Here is a 23,727-nt window from a genome sequence, read left to right on the forward strand (position 1 = left end):
TGAATGTATCCGTGTGGTCAAAGGCATGGCTTTTTCCATGGTATTTTTCCATGGGAGATTTCCTCCCTGAGAGATGTTAACTTAAAATCTGGATTATAGCTTTGACTTTAAACCAGGATCTCTCCTGGCATTGCTGGAGCCTGAAGTTAACTATTATATTGACTTTGGTAGTCACGATTAGCAAGGGAGAGATTAGATTGAGTTTTGCAAGATTAACAGGGGGTGGGGAGGCGGGAGCTCGGTGGTGTAGGATTGACTTCGGTAAACTCCCAGATTTTTAGCCAGGGAGTATTTTCTTTCCTCTCTGACTTGGTGGCTACGTTAAAGTGGAAACGTTGGATAGGGCTGTCTGGTATTAGGGTGACCAACTATCCTGATTGGCCTGGGTCCATCCGGTTTTAGCATGAAAATCTTGCACGCCGGAAACCCCTCAGTCCTGGGGAAGCCGGGCAGTTGGTCCTCCTAAATCGTACGGAAAATAGAATCAAGATTCGGAGGACAGCAAAGCATTAATAATAAACAGTCTATTTTAAAGAAAGCCACCAGACTGAGTTTTAAAGTAAGAGCCTTTCTTGGTGCCTAAAAAAAACCTGAGTGGAACCAGCGTTTAGCTTGGGAACCGATTCAAGCAAGGGCTCAAGGGGAATGTTAAAACCTCATGCTCGGGGTGGCAGAATGTAATATGAAAAACCGAACAAGCCATTGTCGTGCCTAATAATTACATGGGTTAGCAGATGCCGGGTCATTCGGGGGCAGGAACAGAATGTGGCATTTCATGGGTATTTGGGCCCTCCCACGAGGCCACCCAGGGTCTCACTTCTCCAAGCTTTCCCTAACAGGCCCTTGAAGGTTCTTTCAAACCCTCTTTTCTCTACGCTGAGAAGGCGCAGGGTGCAGGAGACAAGGAATGTGGGGCTGCTCTGCGGGGCTCAGGGTCCCCATCCAGGCCCTGCTTCCCCGAGCTTCTCCTTTTACAAAGCTCCCAGGCTGTTCTTGCTGCCTTTCCAAGTACTGTGGAAACCGCTGATGTTTAGGAATTGGTAGCCTGAGTGAGGGTAAAGGAAAGGAAGAAATACAGAATCAAACCCGGGGCGAAAATGGACTTTGCAACGGCCAGATGAACCCCCTTCCCCCCGCCCCCCGACACTGTGTGGAGCAGCAGGAGAAAATGTGCATCAATTTCACAATGTCAATCAATTTGGTTTTTGTAAATCAAGAAGATATATGAAAACAGATCCTTCGGGACGGGAATGTTAAACCTATTTCTGGCTTTATGAAGCCTGAGCCTTCGGCACACGTGCAGAACCTGTGCTTGGATTTGTACACCCCGAGCCTCTGGTAGCTGTGCGGTGACCCCTTCTGTGGCTATAACTTCCACCGCTGTGAAATCCAGGGTCATAAGATGGAGGAACAGGGAGGGCGAGAAGATAGCGGCCTGCTCCTGTTCTGTCCCCACGTCCATGGAAAGTGTTTCCTGCCCCGTGGAAGTCGGGCGTGTTGAGGCCAGAACCTGGTGCAGGGTGGCAGTAAGCTGCAGGTGTCCCCTTGTCCCTCTGCCTCCAGAAGGACGTGCCCAGCCTGGCCCCTGCCCTGTTGCCTGGGGTGCAAGCTAACCCACATCTGTAAGAGGAGCCTGCTTAGAGGACCCATGAGCAACACACGCGTGCCACTTTATGCCACTGGGGGTTCGTTATATGTTGTTTGTGATGCGACTAAAACTAATCTAGCCACCTTTAAAGAAAGACCCTAATCCAACTAAGAGTCATAGCTGATTCTTTTTCAGATATGCTGCTCCCTGTACAAGATAGCTGTAAAGGAGTCTGCAAAAATTATCTTCTGTCTAGGCTTTCTCCTGTTGTCACGGGACGACAGAAGATGTAAAATTTCCAGTCTTATTTTTCTGCTTCTTACTAGAAGTGTCTACAGTGAGCTGTGTTGACAGGCCTGCAAGGGCCGTAGGGAGGTAGCTACCAGCAGTCCATTAGCTAAGGAATAAATACGTACGATATTGTATCTTCGTGTGCATGAGGAGCGGACACACACGTTTTAAGTGGCCACGGCTCGGGGGCCATTTGTGCCGAGGCCAAGTGCTCTGCAGCGTGTGAAAGGCGTCCCCAGGGCGTCTCTGGGCGGTAACCGTGCCAGCTGTTTCCAGCCAGACTGACTCTCCGCCCGCCCTGGGCTATGGGAGCTGATTTTTATGGACCGCGTGGAGACTCCGCGTCCTTGGCTTCCGGTTAGGTCTGGCCGTGGCTGTACGCGTAGGAGGGGGACAGGGTGTTAGTTTTCTTGGCTTCCTCACGCTGGTCACTGTGGGTTGGCTGCGGCCCTCACCACCAGCACAGCCGACCAGGGCCCCACGGGCAGCAAGCGCTCTCTCCTGGCCTGACAGCGTCCCCCCAGCCCCGCTCGGGGCGGTACAGCACATCGGGCTGCTCTGCCACCCTCCCGGGTTTCCGCCGGCCCTGAGTCTGGGCAAGACACAGCGGCGAGTGGGGGGAGGAGACGCTGGGGTGAGGAGTGACCCTCAGTGTGGAGCCTCGGGAGAAGCCCCAGGGGACTAGGAGGGAAGAAATGGAGGGTGAAGGGGTGTGAATAGAGGGAGAAGGGGTGTGAATAGAGGGTGAAGGGGTGTGAATAGAGGGTGAAGGGGTGTGAATAGAGGGAGAAGGGGTGTGAAGGAGTGTGAACAGGTGTGAATAGAGGGAGAAGGGGTGTGAATAGAGGGTGAAGGGGTGTGAATAGAGGGAGAAGGGGTGTGAATAGAGGGAGAAGGGATGTGAAGGAGTGTGAACAGGTGTGAATAGAGGGAGAAGGGGTGTGAATAGAGGGAGAAGGGGTGTGAATAGAGGGAGAAAGGGTGTGAATAGAGGGAGAAGGGGTGTGAATAGAGGGAGAAGGGATGTGAAGGAGTGTGAACAGGTGTGAATAGAGGGAGAAGGGGTGTGAATAGAGGGTGAACAGGTGGCAGTGGGGGACCAATCTGGGCACTGCTTGCAGAGACCTGACTCCTGTGTCAGCTTTCCCTCCCGGGGGGTCACTCTCTAGGGACAGAGGAGGCCACCCCTGACGTGCTGATGTCAGTCTGTCAGATGGGCTGACGCAGCCGGGGCGGGGGCGGCTCCTGTCACACACTGGACCTTGCTCAGCCCCGTCCTTCCTCTGTCACTGCTGAGGAACATACAGGCAGATCTGAATGGGTTTGGCTGGACCCCTGGACAGCGGGGCCACAGTCTGGTGACACTGTTGTACCCAAAGTCCGCAGCCGCCTGTGTGCTGTCTCTGATTGGCCCGTGTGGCTGGCAGTGAGGATGCTGATGGTCTGAGCACGCTCTGCGGAAAACATTCGCACACGCCTTTGCGTGCCAGGCTGAGTTACCCCGCGCTTCCTCTCTAGGGCTCTAACGTTGTCCCTGAACCCAGAGGTGTTTGGAGAGGATGAAAGCTACCCACCCCCAAGCGGTACCCAGCCCCCCGAGTGCCTTTCTCTTTGGTGGTTTGTGATTGGACTTCCTTAACCAGCCAGGAAGGAAGGCAGAAAGAAATGCCTACCCACAAGAGCACTTTTAAGAGGAAGAGTTAGAAAGAAACAGAGTACAAAGGCAACAGGAAGTTTGCTTCCGTATGTCGGATGAGCTTAAATCATGGACAGTGTCTTACGTCGAATGCAGGAGGGTGTGAAGTTTGGACACGAGGAAAGTGGGGTGGGCGGCGGTGTGGGGAGCTGGCGGAGAGTGCTGGCTGGCGCTGTGCATGGGACAGGAAAGCGTCATGTTGGCTCTGCCTGGGAGATGCGGGGCTCTCAGAATGGCACCTGCATTTGCAGTTCTGTTGAGGATTGCAAGCACACGGTGCTCCAGAAAGAGTTCACATTATCTTATGATGAGATTTCATAAAATTATGCAGTTAGAATGCCTTTTTTTAAAAAAGAGATTAATATCCACTGTCAGAAAAAGCTAGTTGTAACGAGAACCCAGAATAAAATGGAGTCTGGTTTCTGCCTTTGAGTTTCCTAGAAGCCGCGGTAAAAAGTTACAGTAGGGATCACTATAGTTCATAAAAGCAGGTGACTTTGACAGAAGTCTTTTCTCCTCCTCCCCACTGTGTTAGTCTCTCCTCTGCGCGTGAGGCGTGTGATGTTCACAGGGCCCTTAGAAATCACCCAATCCTGTTCCCTTATTTTTCAGGTGCGCAGGAGGAGACCGAGAGGGGAAGGGGATGCGCCTGAGGGCAGAGGTGTCACAGGTGGGATTCCTCTCGTCACTGACCCAGTGACCAGCAAGACTTGCCGGCCTGTTGTCTTATCCCACGTGACTGTGGTCAGATGAAGAAACTGGAGTCTTGTTGCGTCTTTTCTGTGCCGCTGCAGTCCCTCTGGAGGGACTCAGACTTAGGGGTGGACGTGAGGCAGGGCTCATCGGCAGGTCTCCTCTTTGGCAGTGACATCTGTGGGCCCATGGTGGCATGACGATTCAAGTCCCCTGTGGGCTCCTGACTCTCCCCGTGCTCTGAGCTACCCGGGGCTCGCCCAGTGGAGTCTGCACAGGGGCGGGAGCCTCTGTGTGGGCCCGGGCCGAGGATGGGGCTGATGTCGGCCAGGGTGACAGGAAAGGGCTTAGTGATGGGCCGAGGCCACACAGGTGGGGCAGGGCTGCCCTTCCCCAGTCTCCTCCTAGAGTGGGCCCTCTGGGGAGTAGCTGGCTTGCCTTCTTGGTGTGGGGACATGGCCACTTCTGCGGTGGCACTGAAGTACAACGTGGAGCTCTCCTGGCCTTCCCCCGCCCTGGGCTGCCCACCGGGTCCCCACCCCTGTGCGGCAGGAACAGCCTCGGCCCCCTCCTCCAGGCTGCCCTCTCCCCGGGTGGCTGACAGCCTCGGGGGAGTCCCTTTGTCCTGAAGATCGCTGGCAAAAGAGAGGTAACTTGAGGTTTCCAAAGGGTCAGAGTCTGCTTTAGGGACACCTTCAACCTCAGAGCCTTTCTCTAAGGTTGGGGGGTCACGGGGTGAGGATGGGGGCTCTTGCTGGGAAGACAGGGGCCTCCTCTGCACACTGTGGTGTTGACTGAGCCCCCAAGAGCAGCCAGGACTGTCGTCTCCAAAGGCTGCGTTGATCTTGGACACGTTTCCTGTTTTTAGGGCAAGTTTCACCAACAGCCAGTGGTGGTGACTGAGGAAAGAGTCCTCCCCGGCAACGCGGCTCCCCGGCCCGGCCTCCGGAGGGCCCGGCTGTGGGCTGGGGGGCTTCCCCGGGGGTGTTGGCTCGTAACCGTCCCCTTGGCACGAGACCGAGCTCTCGGCTCTCCCCGCTCTCTCTGCCGTATCATCCGCTGCGGTGCCACAGGACGTCCGTGCCAGGCCCTGCCGGATGGCCGCAGATTTTGGATGGAGCAGGCTGTAATGGACGACCAGCGACACGCTGCCTGAGAAAGAAAACAAGGAGCACAAGGTTATGTTCTTTGACGTCCTGTGTCCTCCCCGTGGTTTGCAGAGTTGCAGGTTCTGAGCCTTTTGAGTAAAACAACATAATTTGGGATCCAAATTAGGTCTGTTGTTGGAGCCTCAGAAATGGATCTTTGGGGAGAATTTAATTAGGCTCCAGCTTCTATGAACTGCAAACCTTTCTAAACCTAAACAGGTGATAACACAGCTTGAATCCCGTTGGTTCTATGCCTTCTTCCTTGAGGGCAGCTCCAATCGGGCACTCTAGACGTGTTTGCATGTGCGTGTGGATGAGTGTGTGTGCACATGCGTGTGTGTCTGTGTGTGTGTGTGTATGTGATGTGTGGTAGAAATGTAAATTCTGCTTTCAAGCAGCTGAATCAAACACTCAGAGTTCAGCCATCAGCACGCCGGCTGATGGGCTCCAGAGCTGGAGGGGGAGGAGGTAAGAAATAACCTCGAAAACAAGCAAGATCCATGCAGAGGTTAATCGCTCTCATCAAAAACCCCGTATCAAGGAATTTCCATGAACAACAACAACACCACTTCCTTTGTGCATAAACATCTTAATCACACTGTTGTCAGTGTATTTGGGTCAGAAGTGTTGACTGCTGCAATAATTTCTTTAGCAGAGCGTTCCAGTAAGCCTCCCACGTTATTTCCAGTTTCCTGTTGTACTGGATGAAGTGCCTGGTTTCAGGGTGCTCATTATAAATGGCACAAGACCTGAAATAATATCTGCCGGGGCCAGGAGACCGCGGCGTGACAGTGCTAGAAGGACCCGGAAGGACGACCTCCGCGGCTCCGCTCGGGTGCCGGGGGTTGGGGGGCCACGAGGCCTGGACGGCGACTGGCTGGGCTCGAGCCCGGCAAACAGAGACAGAACTCCTGCGTGTTCAGTGCTGCCTCTGCAGCAGGCCCCGCTCAATTTCTGCACAGTTTTGAATTCTCACAACTGCCGGGTGAGGGACATAGTGTCACCTTTTACAACGAGCCGCCCCAGGCCAGGAAAGATGAACCAAGGCTCCCACCACAGAAGCCCTGTCCTTTGCAGGTTATTGGCTGTAGCCCCAGGTTGGCATGCAGTAGGCGCTCAATAGGGGCAGGAGGTCCTTGGATTGTAATTGGTGAGTGATCTGCTCAGGACCTCCAGGCCCACCTGGGGGCCAGGGCGTGCCGGGAGAGGCTGGCTCCAGCCTGAGGGCCCTCCCACCCCCAAGGGCGCCCCATCACCACCCTCCTGCGAGCGTGGGTCATGCTGAGAGTGACAACACCACGCTGGAGCAAAACTGGGAGGGAAAGCAGTGTGGTGGCTCCCAAGAGCATGCCATCTTGTAGGAATGGTGTCAGGCATCACGTGAGACGTGCAGGGCTGGCCTGGACGGTCCCACCACAGGCCTGCGGGAGGAGGTGGCTGTGCTGGGAGACTTTTTATGCTCCGAGTGTAGGAGAGGAACGCTGTGCTGAGCTCACACGGATCCGAGAGGCAAGGCCAGCACCGTGGGCATGGCATAGACCTTGGCGCCATCCACTCGTAAAAGGTGGTGGTCACCTAAGCTGCCAGGCGCCGCGCTGATGCCCGCGTCGGAGCTGGGTTTGAATCCCAGCTCTGCCACCTACAAACCGTCTGGTCTTTTGGAGGCTTAACCTCCTCTGTGTCTCAAGTCTAAACTGGGGAAATGACAGTGCCCGCCTTCCTGGTGCGTGTGGACGTGTAGCTTGGCCGCTGTGTCAGGAAGATGCAGGAGCTCCCTGAGGCGGAAGTGGGAAGTCATGTCCCTGATCCTGCAGGGAGCTCTAGGGAGGGAGCCCCGTGCACGAGACATTTTGGGCACAGGTGGAAAGCACAGCTGGCTTGAGGCTCCGAGCACAGCCGAGCAAGGCAGCCAGGGCAGAGCTCAGTGGCTCGTGCCTGGTGGGGACAGCCTCGCCACCCCCCACGCACGGAGCTCCATCCCTCAATCTCCAGCTCACCCGTGTGAGTTCGGCTTCCTGCCCTTTGAGTAAGAAAATAGATTGGGGAGAACGACACGGATAAGAAGGCAACACCAGGTCTTACCAATGAGAAAGCCAGACAGGACCCCCGCTATGGTGCACAGGCTGGTCCACGATGCCCCCTGGAGGAAGTCCGTGGCCAACAGCAGAAGGATGACATTCTCCAGCAGCATCACCTGTGGGGCAGAGGGGAGTCACCCCACCTGGACAGGTGCACGCCGCCACAGGGAGCTCCCCGTCCTGCGAGTCCAAGGCTGTCCCCTTCAGTCCCCCTCTGTCTTCGGAGGCCACGGGGGCGCCCAGGCTGGCAGGGCCCTCCCAGAAGAGGGCCACGGTCCCAGTGAGACCTCTTAGTTCATGAATCTGTCTGCAGAATCACAAATGCCCAGGACACATAAGGGCCCCACTCAGAGGTGGCGGCTTCCTTCGACCAGCCAGGCTGGGCTGGGAGAGGACACCTTAGTTTCTACTTTATCTACTTCATCCCTCCTCGTGCTAACTGCAGGCACGTGTTAGTGTTATAACACAACCATTAAACATCTCTGCAGAGCTCGTGGAGCTGGAGTCACAAACTTTCATAACAACTTAGAATTTGTTTTTCCTCCAAGTATTTGCTGCTCTCAAATCATGGTTGAGATGTGGCAAAATCATAACATGTAACCAAAATGTTTGTACCCCCATAATTTCATGAAATAAAAAAAAAAAAAAACACCACCGCAAGTATTTGCCGCTCTGAAAGCAAATCTGCCGTGCGGCCACCAGGTGGCAGCAGGGAGACACCACACCCTCAGCTCTTGCAGAAAAGGTTCTGCACGCACACCCAGCCGGCTTATTCCTAATAACTCTGCTTTCCAATGTTTAAGTATAAAAATATATTTCTTTACTAAAATAAGTAAATGAACTTGACACAACTCAAAGATGCATTTAAATACTGTGTATAAAACGTGAAAAGCGCCTAAATTATAATACTGATTTGCTAAAAGTCTCCAAAAGATTTGCCACGGCAATTCCTTGGTTTCATTTTAACTCCGGACAATTCAAATACGGAGAAAAGTATAAACTTACGAGAAGCTGCCTGGTAGTCCTAAGAATGACCCCCTCCACATCCCTCTGTGTTTCTGCCTATTTCTGTACCCAATGGCATCGCCCGGCAGCTCCGCACGGAGACCCTGGAGTCTCCACTCCGTAACCAGCTACGTCCCGCCGGCTGTCTGGTTCTGTGGGTTCAAATTCTGAAGTTTGTCCCGACCCCAGCACCTTTTCCCTGTCTTTCCTGCCAAAATGTCAGCTGTTCCTGATGATTTTGTTATTGTCCCCAAGATCCGAAGATACCAACAGGGAAGCCAGAGGAGAGAAACAAGTCCCTGCACAGACTCTTAGGGGGAAAAAGCTCCCTACATTTGTCCAGTGAATCAAATAACTCTAGAGGTCACTGCTTTGGCCTGGGGACATATTAATACTTTCATTCCTTAAGCAAAGCTGTTGAGCCCTTAAAACTCAGACCTACTCCAGGACACCAGCCCACGCTCCTTAGAAGGGGATTCCCTTCTGGAGTTAAAGGAAAAAAAAAGCAAGAAAAGAAAAGAGCAGAGTGGCATTAACTCTTTCTCTGCCAAAGAATACAATTTACCCAGAAGGAGTCACTTCCTGTCGGGGCAGAGCTTCACCAGGGACAGAAACGCCCGTCAGCGGGTGGAGGGTCCATCCGAGGACAACGCAGGCAGGGTCCCCGGCCCTTGCTGAGGTGCGTCAGGGAGAGACCTGGACTGGAAGATGGAAGGCCTGGGCCCGGCCTTGGCAAGGTCACCGTCAGCCGTGCCACCTCCCCTCTGTGGGTCGAGCTCCTCAGCTCTAACGGGGGTCCTCCCAACCCTGTGTGCTGAGGACACCAGGAGAGTCTGTCTGTCACACTGAAGATACGCTAGAGATGTTCCCTCACCTGACCGCACACCTTCTCCTGGTGGGAGCAGCTTGGGGACACTGAGTAAGCCTGAGTGAAGATGGGCAGGTGTAGAGGGCAGAGGGAGGGAGCCCGTCTGCCAAGGGCCCCGTGCACGTGAGCACTGGGTCCCCCGGGGCCACCAGGGTCCTGTCAACACTGCCAGAAAGTGTGAGCCCAGATCTGCGGCCCCCTTGGGAGGCCGGGGCGGGGGGGGGGGTCTCTCTCCTCTACACTTTTCTCGTCTCCATTTCTGGCCCTGTGTATCTCTCACGGCTGTTTCCATCTTTTCTTTCCTTTAGAAAGTGCATTGCCCTGTTGCAGTTGGCCCGTTAAGTCGTGTCAAACCTCCCTGACACCATGAAGGGAACGCATGAACGAACAGACAAGTGATCCTCACACGGCCACCGAGAGCTGGATATTGGGATTATCCCTTCACAAACACGCAAACAGAGGCCCCCAGAGACCCCCCAGATATCTGGTGACGCTGTCGGGATTTCACGCGAAGCCTGTGCTGTGTGCCTCTCTAGCCGTGGCTCCCACGTGCGTGGGAAGGAAACAAGCAGGGCCTGGGCGCAGGAGTGACAGGGCCCAGGTGAGGGGCGGCCCGGGCGGCCGGCATTCCCCTCACTCATTACCGTCTGCTGCAAACCTGGGTGCTACCGTTTGTAGAGAACAGGGGTTTCCAAATGCTACTGGGAGGCCAGTTTGAACCTCACGCTGTCATTTGCTCCCCACCTGCCCCCCATGGGTCCGGAGCAGGTGGGCGAGGCTTGGTGGCCCTGGGCTGGGGCTTCCAGACATGCACCTGCTGCTGCTTTTTCCAGGACCCCCACGGGGCCTGGGCTCCACCAGCCTCTTCCCCTGTGCCACTGTCCCGAGGGCCAGGCCTGGCGGGGCTGCCGGGGAGGGTCCCGGCACCCTCGGCAGAAGGCAGTGCTTTCGGACGCAACGCAGGGCACAGCTCAGGGGACTCAGGCATCTGGCAGGTCCCACATGGGGTGGGGGGTGCACTGGTGCGTCCCCCACGTGACCAACACGAGCAGACACGGCAGTGGGCACACCAACCTCCTCCTGAGCTCACCTGGGCGTGGGCAGGTGGGGCCACATAGGAATAAACCGCTTCTGCAAATGGATGAGAAAATCCACGTTCCATTTTGTTCGCGTGTGGGTCATGTGGGCTGGGAGGCTGCTCTGCACGACCTGGGACCTGTCACGCGTGACCACCCCACCCTCCCCCCACACGGTGACAGGCGTGTTATCAGTCTCAGTTTTCAGGTGTCCTGTGAGGCCGTGTGGCTCCGCAGCCCACGGGCTCAACTAGCTACACGGGTCCTGAATACGGCAGGTGGCCCGGACACTCCTGTCCTGGCCCAGGGCCACCTTCCTGCCTGTCTCCATCCTGGGCGCCGCCTCCCCCGGAAGGTCTCCTCACCTGTCACCTCAACAGTGGCCACTGCTCATGGCTATGCTCTGCTGGCCACTCGCGTGTATTTTCTTATCTGATCTCCACGAGGGCCCTGCGGAGCAGGTGGGTCCTATTTAATCTTCGCAGGAACACGGAGAGGTAGACGACTTACTCTTAACGTGCCGATGAAAACACAGGTTTAGAGAGTTTAAATCCTTGGCCAGAGTCAGTCCGTAGCAGCAGCCGGCACAGCTGGGGTCCGGGGCGAGGTCGTCTGACTCCAAAACCCACCCCCGACCCACCTGGCCGTGTTTTCCCCCCTTTGCTCGTCACAGTCGGCTCGGCTCATACCCTCCGGCCAGACGTGTCTCGGGCCACCTTGCCGGGCAGTGGCGTGGCGGGTGCTCCTGAGCCCAGACGTTTCTCTCTCCTGGCATCGAGCCACATTCTGCCTTAGTTTTTGGTTATTCGCATACTTATACTTACCGAATATTATGAATTTTTAAAAGAAATGCATAGAAATCTCCTCTGCTGGACTAGAAGCAACCTGGAGACAGGCATTCGCCACCTTCGTGCTTCTCACACCCCTAGGACCACGCCTGCACCTCGGGGTACACACGGAGTGAGAACTGCGGTGACCCGAGAGGACACTCGTGTGACATAACACAGGGCAACTGTGATGAAAGGAGAGGAGCCGATGCAGAGACGATGTCACCAAATACACCACACGTCGCCAGCCACCGTGTGGCAACAGCTGATGGCAGCTTCCTAGTCTCAAAGCCCGACGTCTCTGTTCAAGGCTGTGATGCCTTTTAGAATGTTTTCTAAAACTAGCCTGTTCCTTCTTCTCTAGGTATGCACGCACACCCACGCACACGCACACACACACACACACACACTACATGCTATGTGTGCCGTAAAAGTCAGGATTAAAGAGAACTGCCATCGCCACTTGCCAGGTAGAACGTGACCATCCTGTTTCTGGAAGGGCTGTCCCAGAGGTTCAGGTAGCAGAGGATGTACACGGCCCCCACGAGCAGGTTGAACAGCCTCCAGTGGCAGGTGCTGTCGACAATGTCACTCTGCTGGGCCACGAGCCAGAAGGTCATCACCAGCCAGTGGGCACCTGGAGAGAGGCGGAGGTCAGGGTCCCCGTGGGGACACGCGTGGAGTGAGGCGAGGACACAGAGACCAGGGCTAGAAGCTCTCGTCTCTGCTCCAACCACATCCTGCTCAGCATCTAAGAAGAGACGTCAAATCCCAGAAGAGATTCGGGGGGCACAGAAAACCCACCCAATTTACCTTTGTACGCATTATCCCACTTGACGCTTATAAAGGGCATTTGACCTGAGGTGAAGATGAGAGAGAACAAAGGCCAGCTTCAGTAACGCTTACCAAATATTACCGTGACGGACTTACGCCCTTTTAGTTCCAGAAAGTGTTTAATGAGGCAGTTGTAAAACTGTCCACTATTTTTCAATTGTTACTACAAGAGCTAAAAACCTCCACACCCAAAGGAAAGAACTCTACGGGGTCTAGCTATAATGTTTATTTCTATATTTTAAAATAAATAATATTCTGGAATTCAAGCTGAGTTTTAAGAAAGGAGAAAAAATTAGCTAATCTCTCTTTAGGAGCACATTTTTTTTTTTAAATTCTCTTTTCTGCCAATAACTGTATTTAATGTTTGCTGTAGGCCCAAGCGCCCAATATTTCTCAATGTCTCCAGTTCTCTTAAAACAAGAGTACACTGTTCCTTCTTGCAGAGTATATTCACTGGTGACAGAGAAGATAGTTTTCCTTGGCAGGAACACACAGGCCCTATTCAGGGAGCCGCACAGCCAGACAGACTTCCTGTCATCACCGGGCGCATCTGTGTGCAGCTAGACTGCGGGAGGAGCAGGCCTGGGTTCAGGGGAGCTGTCCTATTTGGAACAGAGGAGATGTCCGAGATTCAGCATTCACAGGAAATGGTGCACTTTTGGAGGCTGTGAGCAGTATCGCTATATACTGTATATTTTTGTACTGCGTAAGGGCAGTGGGACCCTGGACCTCCCTCCTGTTTGAGTGACAGCTTTGCTACAGAAAAGATTTCAGCCTACGGCACAGAAGAGTCTTTGGGGCAGTCCCACGCTCCAGGGTTAGCTGGGACTTTGAGGGCTGGGATGTGTGTGGCAGCGTCTCTCCAAGACAGCAGCACATATTCCTGCTCGCCCTGGACACTTACTGCCCGGGAGCTGGAGTCTGCTCCACCGCGCTCTTGAATCTGGGCTGGCCACGACTGCTTTGGCCGGCAGACTACACAGGAGCACTGTCGGGCGAGCTCTGGGCCTATTTTTTTTAAGATTGGCAGATTCTACATCTTCTCTCTTGGAATTCACAGCTGCTAAGTACGAGCCCAGGCTACGTTGCCATGGGAGGACCACAAGGTGCCCGACACGGAGAGAAGGCACCGTCTGTACATCCAGCCCCGTCAAGCCTCTTCGTGAATCCAGACACCTGCTACCCGGCTGCAACCACAGAGGCTCCCAGCAAGAAGCACCCAGCAGAGCCCAGCCAGGCCCCGAGAACTGCGAGGATGGTCATACGTGGTTACGTTTAAGGCACTCAGCTCTGGGGTGGTTTGTTTCACAGTAACAGATGCCCAGATTGTCGGCTCAGCTTACCTCCAACAACCAGAACCCAGACGTGGTAGGCCTTGTAGAACAGCACCAGGCTCAGCACGCGGGTCCCCAGCATGCCCATCCTCCAGAGCTGCTGGCACAAGAGCGCAGCCCACGGCGTGGCCAGGGGGCCCGGCTTCACGAAGTCCATGAAACGACCGTAGGACACCAGGGCCCAGGACAGAGAGGACCAGGAGAACAGCGCGCTTAGCCCTGCAAGGGAAGCAGAACGACATGGTATGCGCTGAAGGTTCCAAAGCAACGACACCACGTGAAGAGTCATTCATGGCACTTCTTTAGTGGGACGCGGAACCTGGCTCCACGGAGGGTGTCACTAACCAAGCACCCCGACTGGTGGTAGCCTTAGGGCTCTGTGTCTGAACGCACCTGTCTGTACGCGGGAAGGAGGAGGACCCTCGGGGGATTTCAGTGCAGGAGGCACCGGGACGGCGCTCTTGCCCAGCAAATGGCCGGGGCTCTTCCTTTCTGTGCCCTTTAAGAAAAGTGTCCCAGGGCCTGGTCCTCTAAGCCCTCTGCTCCAAGCTCTGTTTATAACCAGGCACATCCTACAGGACTCTGAACACAGTCCCATCCGAAATATATTAAATACTTTGCTGTTCGATCCTTATGAAGAAGGTTTAATAAAAGAACTAAAACCAGAACAGCAGACGGTGTCAGGCCTTTTGATAAAGCTGGGTGGGAGGCTAGTCCGGTCCCATACTTTAAGCATTTAACTGATGTGTATCCAACTGGGGACACCCAGCAGAGAGGGCAGAGGCGAGAAAGGAGGGGAAGGAGCGGAAGGGACGGGAGGGGAGCAAGAACCAACAGAGAGAAAGAGAGAGAATGAGACTGTGGACGCCCGGGAGAGTGAGAGCCGGAAACACACATTCGCTGGGGGCCGAGTTGCTGTTTCCACGCGGCTGTCGGGATGGAAGCCTCTGGCTGCGCTAAGAGCCGTTCTAGGGACTGAAGATACAGGAAGACCAGATGCATTGATTTTACTGAGATGCTGTCTTCCCGAGGGATTTCCGGGGTAATTTTGATCATGCACAATTTCCGTCTTGCGGACTGACTTCAGAACCTCAGACAGCCTGTGCTCTGTGGCGACTCACCGGGCACGATGTCCGTGAGGTCTGAGGCTAGAAAGATGTACGTCTGCAGCAGCAGGTGAGGCCCGGTCTGCAGCAGGGCCTCCAGGAGGCGCAGGGCGGACAGGTCGGCCTCCTGCAGCCACAGCTGGCCCAGATGCGGAGCCGCCCGTTCCTTCCGCAGCGCGGTCCGAGCAGCGTCCCAGTGGCTAAAGAGCAAAGGGCACCGTTAGATCCCTTCTGTTAGAGACACGCAGCATTCTAAAGACCCTATGTCCTTACCAGAGTCACCCGGAGCCACCAATTAGGCGGTTGCATGTGGTTCAGGAATCCCTCTGTGGGATCCATTCTGATGCAAGTCAGGCTTGTGCGAAACACAGTTGTTTTGGCTCCCCCCAGCGGCGCTATTGCCAAACTGCAATTGGCAAACCGGATTTGCTTAAAAACATGACCCTGTCCGGTGGGTTTCTTTTGTGTGTGTCTGTGTGAGAACCCAGTGTGCTAGGTTCAGAATGAAGAATAGATCCACCGCTTTCTATTTTAAATTGCAAAGCTTTCCTCTAAGTAAGTAGATTTCTGGTTTTTTGGCTTATTTTTAATCTCAGAAACACTGCAAACCACGTGGCTTCTTATGCCTGCACAAGCTGTTATAAAGCTTAAAGCCGAATGTGTGGCCCACCCCTAATAATTGCACATTCTGGCTTTATCCTGTTTCCTAGCATTTCATCCCTTTCCCTGGCTTTTCTCATTTTGCCTCTTTTTTTTTTTTTTTTTGACTTTTAAAATTATGTGTATTTTTCTTAGTCACCTTAACTTTTTACTGAAAATAAGAATAGATACATGACTAGTTTTTCCTAATTTCTAATTTGCACGTCTCTCTTCACTGATCCCTATTAGTTCTTTAATATATATCCGATTATTCCAATTAGTTTTTAAATATACACCAGGAAATCACAGCATCACTGAAGAAGCTTCTGGAGCACATGGGGAAGAAAACATGTGCCCTCCACTGTCGGACACCTGGGGAAGGCGGGGGCCTAGATGGGGCTGGGGCGTCCCCACAGAGTCTCAGAAGGCAGATTTATTTGATGATTACTCAGGAAGCTCCTCCAAGTTACTGGCTTACCTCTCTTTGAGCTCTGGGATGTTTGCTTACAGTAGCCGACTCACTTCTTCAATCAGCTGTCTGTCCTCGAGGTCTCATACTTTCTGCCTAGACAGTCAAAGCCGAGTAGAGACCCACAGCCCTTACGGACTTGCTACAGGGCTGGGCGACCAGGGGAGGGGATGGAAATGGCAGCCAGCACTCAGGGGGGACTCTAATCCTACAAGTCTGATGAAAAGACCCTTCTCTGCTTTCTGCCCGGTACCCGGGGTCCAGTCTTTTCCAAGGAACGGCACTGCTTGAACACAAAGTCCCAGTTTTCGGCAAAATGGCTGTGGCTGCAAATGGCACTTTGGTGCCTTTAGAGATTTAGGGTCCAACTCTGGGGGCCCAGTGAACCTGGAAGTTGCTTGAGGTCTTTTTTGGAAGAGATTCTGAGACTCTACTGAGGGTGGGACGGCGTCACTCCCTGCTAACACTGATTCTCTTCATCGGGCTCATACATCAGGCTCATTTCAGCCCCTCCAGAGAAAGCCGCGGGAATGGTGTAAAGGCATAAACCCCAGAACACGGAACACCACCTGGCAACGACTCCTCGAACAGCCTTCCAACCCTCTGCGTCTATGATTTAATAATCACTGGAGCTGCAGGGCTTTGCTGCTCTGATCCCCAATTTTTTCTCCATTTAAAAAAATTCCTATCAACTCTATGGGAGTAGGAGGTAGCTGAGAGCTGAAATGTGCCCTTGATAAACTCACCGCCATCTCTTCTGAGCTTCCTGTACCCAGACACTCCAGGTGAAAATGAGCCTCACCTGCAGAGGGGGCCTGTGGACCACAGGTCAGACCGCCAGGCCCCAGACCCACCCTGAATGCCTCTTTACAGAAAAGAACTGTTCCTGGCTTCCAGGTGATTTCTTCTTGCAACAAAAGCCTGAAACAAATGTCACCTGGCTGGCTTCACTGTCTAGTCTGGGGTTAATTAAATCTATGCCACCTTCCTGGACGAAGGGAGCAGGTGTGTAACTGGAACTACCTTAAGCAAGTGGCCCTAAAGGCTCGGCCAACGAATGGAAACAGTAAAACAGAATTTGAAGACAGGAAAAAGCTTTTGTAAAGTCAACAGCTGCATCCAGAAAGAGCCCCCCGGTTAAGAGACTCTCAAGGCAGCGCAGGCTGGATGAGGGGATGCCAATGTCAGAGAAGGGGTTTGAGAGCCTTCTCCCAGTCCCGAACTTTCAGGACCTTGAGGATGGAAGGCCCAGGGGAAGAAGAACCTCCTGCTGCACACGCACTCATGCTCCCGAGGCGAAAGGAGGCCGCTGTCCTTACCGCTTCCAGACGCCAAGCTGCAGGAGGTGCAGCGTCAGCAGCGAGCAGCGCCCTCGATGCCCATCTGCTCGGAACCACAGGTAGCTCAGGCCCTGCACCAAGAAGCCGGGCAGGAAGACAGAAAGTGCCAGCCACCCCCACAGGCGCCGTCCCGTGGTGAAGTAGTAAACCACTGTGTAGAGGCCTGGGGAGAGAGTGGTGAGCCAGTTATTGGAACGATGGCGTGAGCCTGGGTAACTGCTCTGTAAATAGTTTTAAATTTTCTGCATATCTGATGTTTTTGACATCTTAAAAACCTTCCTGGCTGGGGAGACACTGCCCCTCCCAGGGCTAGCTAATTCTTTGAGGTAGCAAAGGGCCCAGACAGGAGCACACCTTTGGTGTGCAAACTAACCTGTCCGGAGCCACACCTCCTGTGTCTGGCCATAGCCCCAGGAGACTCTGCCTTGCACGCTCCACCGCCAGGTGTCAAGCAACCAGGGACCACCCTTATGGCCCAAAGTCTGCTGGAATTATCTAAACTAGCCAGTTCTCAACTATTCACCCTGTCCTGCCTTTCCGAGGAAACCCCAGCAATGCCTCTCGCCTTGACCTTCCTGTCCTCGGCCTCCTGACTTCCCTGGTGTCTTTCCTGTGTGGCCCTGCGTGGCGTGCCCTGCCTCCTGTCCTGGGACCTGTGGGGCTGATAAACTTTGCTTTCCTGAGCCTCTCCTGTGTCTCCTTTTGTGGCCACATCTGACTGACCAAATCATTAAAACAAAATGAAAATGAAACAAAAGTCACCAACCAACACAGTGTCCCCACTGCCAGCAAGACTCTTGGCTGTACGCAGCCCAGGGCCGGCAGAGCCTTAGGCAATGGAGACAGGCAGGGGTTGAAACACAGTGCCCGGGCTTTCCAGGGTGCTCAGACCAGACACCCTGGTCTGTGAAAAGTTGCTGCTGGATTATACACGACAACGCGTGCAAAGCACCCGGCACCCAGTAGGTGCTCAAGGAATTAGAAACCTCTTTTTTTTTTTTTTTTTTGATGATGGCAGGATAGAGCGACACAGTGGAGAGAATCCACACTCCCCAATCAGTAAGTCAAACATACTGAACTGTCACTACCTGCCACATCTGTGCTACACTCTTGACACCGATTGTCACAGCTCATTCTGTGAGGTCGCCCCTGGCCATCTTTCACATGGGGGAGAACTCACTTAGGGCCCCAACAACAACCCCATGGTGGTGCCACCCACTCCTGAGGACTGGATGCGCGCGACAACGCAGGCGGGTGCGCTGGCAGACGCGGTACACAGTCACCCTTCCCCATGACTGCTAGGTGGGTTTTCCAACAGAGAAGTTGTCGGTGGGTTCATGCGCACAAGCAGCGCCGCCCTGGGGTGCACCTGCGAACCCCGCAGCTCTGGACAAAGGGGTCAGGGCTCAGGCAGCCATTCTTGTTCCCCAGGCTCTGTCCAGCGCTCTAACCACCCTGAGCGTCCTGCCACACACTTGGCCCACCAGGGCCTCCCGGGCGCAGAAAGCCTTTGCAGGAGTCACCGCCCTGCCGGGCTGGAGAGTGCTGGGGCCCCGGGCGTCGTGGGCTGGGAAGAAGGGGAGGACCCGTCCGCGGACCATCTGGGGTGGGTGTCGACACCCGGGGGTCCTGACTAGTCTCAGCCCCTCCCGCCAGGGCGCCGGAGCTTGCAGCGCTTTGGGACCAACGTCACGCCGGCTCCTCCCAGGTGCGCATCCCGCCAGCGCGCCTTGGGAACAGCGGGCCAGCAGGGACACTGTGCAAACGAGTAAAGGTCGGAGCCGGCCACCGCGGGTCCCAGAGGGCGTGCGTGCAGAGGAGGGGGCGCGGGGCATTTGGCGGCCTCGATACTGGAGCCTCATTAATGTCCCCTCCCCTCCTCCAGTGACCCGGCCCAGGAAGACACGCGCTTCCCCAGGGAGCCCGGCGGAAGTGGGCGCAGACACCCCGGCACCGAAACAGTTACACGTTCAAACAAGAACGGCGCGAACAGCGGGGCCATCTTGCTGCGCCTCTGCCGGCCCTGTCCTAAACCCCGAGGCCGCTTGGGTGCGGAGCCCTGTCCCCCTCCTCCCGCCATCCCTCCTGCCAGCCGCGGAGTCCCCCTGGGCGGCCGGGGGCGGGGGATAGAAGGCGCAGCCAGACCCGCATTCGATGCATCCCGCAGCCACAACACTTTGCAAAACTCCTGCTGGAGGGAGGAACTCTCTCTGGAGGGAGGGGCGGGGTACAAGACCCCGGCTCCGCGGGGGGGGGTCGTGCATTCGCAGTGGGGAGCCATGCATTCGTGGGGGATCGTGCAGGGGTGGGGGGAGCCATGCATCCACGAGGGATCGTGCAGGGGTAGGGGAAGTCACGCATCCGCAGGGATCGTGCATCCGTGGGCATCCGCTGGGGACTGGGTGGGCGTGCAGGGCAGGTGGGGTGGGGGGGTTGGAGGGTGGCTCCGCCCGCGTCCAGCCACTGGCGGCGCCGCACTCACGCGCGCTCTGCTCGGCCGCCTGCAGCGGGGCCGAGAGCCCCAGGAGCCCCGCGTGCATCCTCCACGCCGGCTGCTGCCTGCGCCCGCCCCTTCCCCTGCCCGCGCCCCGCGCCGGGGAGGCTTCCGGCCCGAGACCCGACCGCGGGGGGCATCGCGGCCTGAGCCCGGCGCGCGTGTCTGGTTCAGGTTTATCCAAGTTGCTCGCAGGGGAGGGAGGACCGCAGGGTCCTGGCTGGGGGGGGAGGGGGGTGAGTGTGGGGGAGGGAGTCCCGCTCAGGTCGGGCCCCCTAATATGGGCAGGAGCGAGTTCTGCGCTGATCCCTGACTCTGTAACGGCCGGGAAAGCGCTTGGTGATGTGCGAGCGGTTAGTCGAAGTATTTAAACTGTTCCCGCCTCTGGGGCGGCGGAAAACAAGTCTGGTAAACCACTAGTCAGAGCGAGTGTGCATCTGTCTATGTGGAGTTGCATTAGAACCTTTAATTGGGTGTTTTTGAAAACTTACGATTACGTGGCCAGAAAAACAGGGGGCACGGGACCTGGCGTCTTGGTCTGCATCTCACCCACAAACCCACCCCGGCCTCTGTCCTCACAAAAGCTTTGTGCAGATGTGCTGGAAGCTTCATCAAGATCCCAATTATGTGTAAGAAATAAATTTGCATATTGAAAAACCTTTTCTTAGGAGATGCATATTTATATATCATATATATGAAAAATTATTCCGACATTTGTTCAAATGGCCAGGCAGACTTTATGCAGGACCATGGCCAAGGCCGCAGGGACCCTGCAGTGGGGTTTTCCCGTGGGGGAGGGACACTGGGCTCAACTCCGGATACAAGAAGGAAAGGGGGGGGTTACAGCCCAGGCATGGGGTGGGGGATCGGAGGATGGGAAATTTCTAGGAGGAGACCTAAGGCAGGAGGGGGATTTTGGCTCACCTGGCCAAGGTGATCAAACACCCCTGGGGTGGTGGGTGAGGAATTTTTTCAGATACTGAGGGTGACACCCAGGTGGGGAGTTCTGGTTAAACTGGCTAAAACTAGACTCTAAGGCAGAGACCAGAGACCCAAGGTTGAGCCTCATTGAGCGGAAAGCTCAGAGGAGGCTGATGAGGGTCTGGTCCAGGAGAGGCTCTTTGTCCCACATGTTATCTGTCTGGTTTTCTTTGTAAGGAAGAAACGATGCTTAGTCGTGGTGATGGATGAAGCTGGGGGCCTTTGACTCCAGAAACGGGCAGTTAGCCACCCACCCTTCCTTTCCAGAGGTCACCTCTGAGCCACCGGCATTGCCACTTTCTGTAGAATCTCACTGCATTGATGGTTCTGTGTCTAATTAGTTGGTGCACCCTCTCCTTGCCTACAAAATCCCTGCAGTAGAAACATCTGCAGTTGAGGAATTTACCATCTTGAAGACAAAAGGGTTCGCGGATCCAGGTGAACCTACAAAGGAAGCAAACCTATAAAACTCTAAAAGGTTGATTTCCCTCTGCTAAAATAAAACCAGAGTTCAACGGCTTTGGTTCTTCCTTATGGTTTCAATGTGAGTCTTATAAATGACTTTATTTCCTTGAGGATAATGTTTATCTATCCTGATAGGCCCCCCTCCCCGCTAGTTTTCTATTTTTTTTCAACTCGTTTTTCTTATTATTATTGTTATTTTGAGATGGGGTCTCACTCTGTTGCCTGGGCTAGAGTGCAGTGGCATCATAGCTCACTGCAACCTCCAACTCCTGGGCTCCAGCATCCTCCTGCCTCAGCCTCCTGAGTAGCTGGGACTACAGGTGCACACCTCACGCCCAGGTGCTGTTTTTCTATTTTTTTTTTGTAGACACAGAGATCTCACTGTTGCTCAGGCTGGTCTTGAACTCCTGGCCTCAAGCCATCCTCCCATCTCAGCCTCCCAAAGTGCTAGGATTACGGGCGGTGGGGTGGGATGAGAAGGGGGCCTGAACCATCTCATCCTGGTGAGGGCTTTCAGGAGTCCAAGGACCCTCCTTTTTTCCTGGCCTTCCAGGTGGTTTTGGAAGTATATTTGTTCAAGGGAGGAGGATAGAAAACATTTTAGTTTTCAGTTTGATAGTTTGATTTACAGAGGTTAAATATTAGTCACTTGGCCTGTGCGTCTCTGTTTGTGTTCTTCCCAGAGTCTCCAAATATTTGTGGCGGGATGCAGGGAAAACCGCTCACTCCTCCCAGGGCTGGCTGCGGTTTCCTGCCTCCGCCTGCTCAGGGGTACAGCTCTCCCCAAAGCCCAGGCGTTTCCTGAGGTTCCAAACCCGGGATCTTCTGTTCACATGTCCCGAAAGCCCTCGCTTTCCTTCTCCCTCCCATCAGCGCCGGCTCCTTCTGCAGGGCTGGCCGAGGGGAGGGGTGTTTCTGTACTCCTGCATTCATCGCTCAAGGTTTATCTGCCCTCTGAACTTGGCTGGAAATTGTTAACAGATTGTGCAGGGCTGTTCTGATCTTACCTTACCTAGCTTGACTCAGCTGTCGCCTCCCTGTCACTTTACGATGCACAGCAGCAAACTGTCCTTGCTGTGCCTTTGCTCCCGTGCTGTTTGTTGATCGCAATCTTCTCACCTGTTTGGCCGGCCTGACTCCTGGTCACCTCCAACATGCCTTCGCTCACCCCAGGGTCTTTCTCGTCCACAGTTGCTATTTCCCATGCGTTCAAAAAACACTGACCCTATTCCTGTCTTTGCATGTTCTGTATTATATTACAGCTTGAATTAATTTCGAATTCCAATCTCACATCGGTAGATGAATTCTTTGAGAAAAGCAATTCAAAAATTATTTTTCATTTTTTTGTGTCCTTGACACTTAGTGGAGTTCAGTTCCTGGGATATATTAGACACTTACCCATGTTTGTGGAAAGCTCATCATGGCCTACTTTCTAACACTAAGGTAACAGAAGAAAAAAAATACAAATGTCATTTTTTCAAACCTTAAATATAATTTTTAAAAATCTTTGAAACAGAGTTATGTTAATGATTTGGTCTGAACATTATGGACTAATTAGTTTGAATTTTTTCATTTTCTATTATAACACTAGTCCATTTTATAACAGAAAAGTTACATATAAACAAGACATAAAAAATACAAACTAGAGAGAAAAGTCTGCTAAGTACTACTACATTAAAATTAAGAATTGTCTTTATCCAGAAGACATGATAATGGAAGAGAAAACCAATTCAAAAGTGGAGGAAGACATTTTTACATAGATAGTCTACCAAATGGTAGTATTCAGACAACATTTTAAAAATTCTACCAATCAAAAAGAAAGATCTATATTATTTCAAAAAGAAAGATGTATAACTATTTACATATATATTTCTATATATCTTCATTCAGAGACATGAATTGGCTTTTCACGGAAGTTAGCACAAATAATCTAATAAATATATGAGACACTCAACCTGAGTACTCAGGGAAATTTAAAGCTCAATGACATTGCATCATTAGACACCCATGAGGTTAGTAAAAATTAAAAATCTAATAATATCAAGCATTGGCGAGGAAATGGGCTATGTGTCTAGCCACACAAGCTTCAAAAACATGTAAAACCTACTAGGGCAGGGGTCCCCAACCTATGGCGAGTTGTATCATTATTTCATTATATGTTACAATGTAATCATAATAGAAAGAAAATGCACAATAAATGTAATGTGTTTGAATCATCCCAAATCCATTCGCCTCCCCCCACCCTGCCCCCGTCCCCGGTTGGTGGAAAAATTGTCTCTATGGAAACAGTCCCTGGTGCCAGAAAGGTTGGGGACCGCTGTGCTAGGGAGATTCAGTGGAAGCCTAGGCAGGTTCCCAGAGGACGGCTGGTTCAAGGGCAGAGGCTGCTGGGCAGGGCCTGCACCGCCACCTGTGGGGGCCAGAGACCCTGGTCCTTGGGGTTTCTCCTAGGTAGCCCCGGACCTTTCACTCGGGAGAGCAAGTTTCCACTCCATACTCAACACTGTTTTAGCAATTTTCTCTGGTTTACTTTTTTCTGACACTTTCAAAGTCTTCTTTTTCGATTCCATTTTATTTTTGTTAATTTGGGAAGAAAAGTCCCATAAGTTCATTTGGGAAGAAAAGGCATCTTTACAATACTCAGGCTTCCCGTGCAGAAGCTGATGTGTCTTTCCATTGAATGAAGCATTGCTTTGTGTCTCTCTCGAACATTCTCTGTCTTTCCCATGTGGGGCTTACGGATTTGCTGTTAAGATTTCTTACAGAAAGTGTATGTCAGTTTTGTTTTTGTTTTT

General features: G+C 53.5%; 1 protein-coding gene across 1 annotated transcript; it reads right to left on the reverse strand.

Annotated features, from left to right (window-relative positions):
• Window positions 1-4,320: 4,320 nt before the first annotated feature.
• XKR5 (XK related 5) lies at window positions 4,321-19,532 on the reverse strand. The gene is made up of 7 exons (XM_069485102.1): window positions 19,475-19,532; window positions 16,972-17,155; window positions 14,560-14,744; window positions 13,448-13,657; window positions 11,738-11,907; window positions 7,499-7,610; window positions 4,321-5,420 (listed from the first exon to the last, which is right to left on the reverse strand). Exons 1-7 carry the CDS (start codon window positions 19,530-19,532, stop codon window positions 4,321-4,323), a joined length of 2,019 nt encoding a protein of 672 aa, XP_069341203.1.
• Between the last annotated feature and the right edge of the window lie 4,195 nt (window positions 19,533-23,727).

Source organism: Eulemur rufifrons, chromosome 12, assembly GCF_041146395.1.
Source record: "Eulemur rufifrons isolate Redbay chromosome 12, OSU_ERuf_1, whole genome shotgun sequence".
Lineage (NCBI taxonomy): Eukaryota > Metazoa > Chordata > Mammalia > Primates > Lemuridae > Eulemur > Eulemur rufifrons.

Bases quoted from the DNA above. Each gene is read 5' to 3' on its own strand.
- XKR5 (XM_069485102.1), bottom strand. From the start codon at position 19,532: ATGCACGCGGGGCTCCTGGGGCTCTCGGCCCCGCTGCAGGCGGCCGAG. The intron at 17,156-19,474 runs GTGAGTGCGGCG...CTCTCTCCCCAG, and splicing joins GGCGGCCGAGCAGAGCGCGC to GCCTCTACACAGTGGTTTAC. The intron at 13,658-14,559 runs GTGAGTCGCCAC...CTTCCCTTGCAG, and splicing joins CCTCACGGACATCGTGCCCG to GGCTAAGCGCGCTGTTCTCC.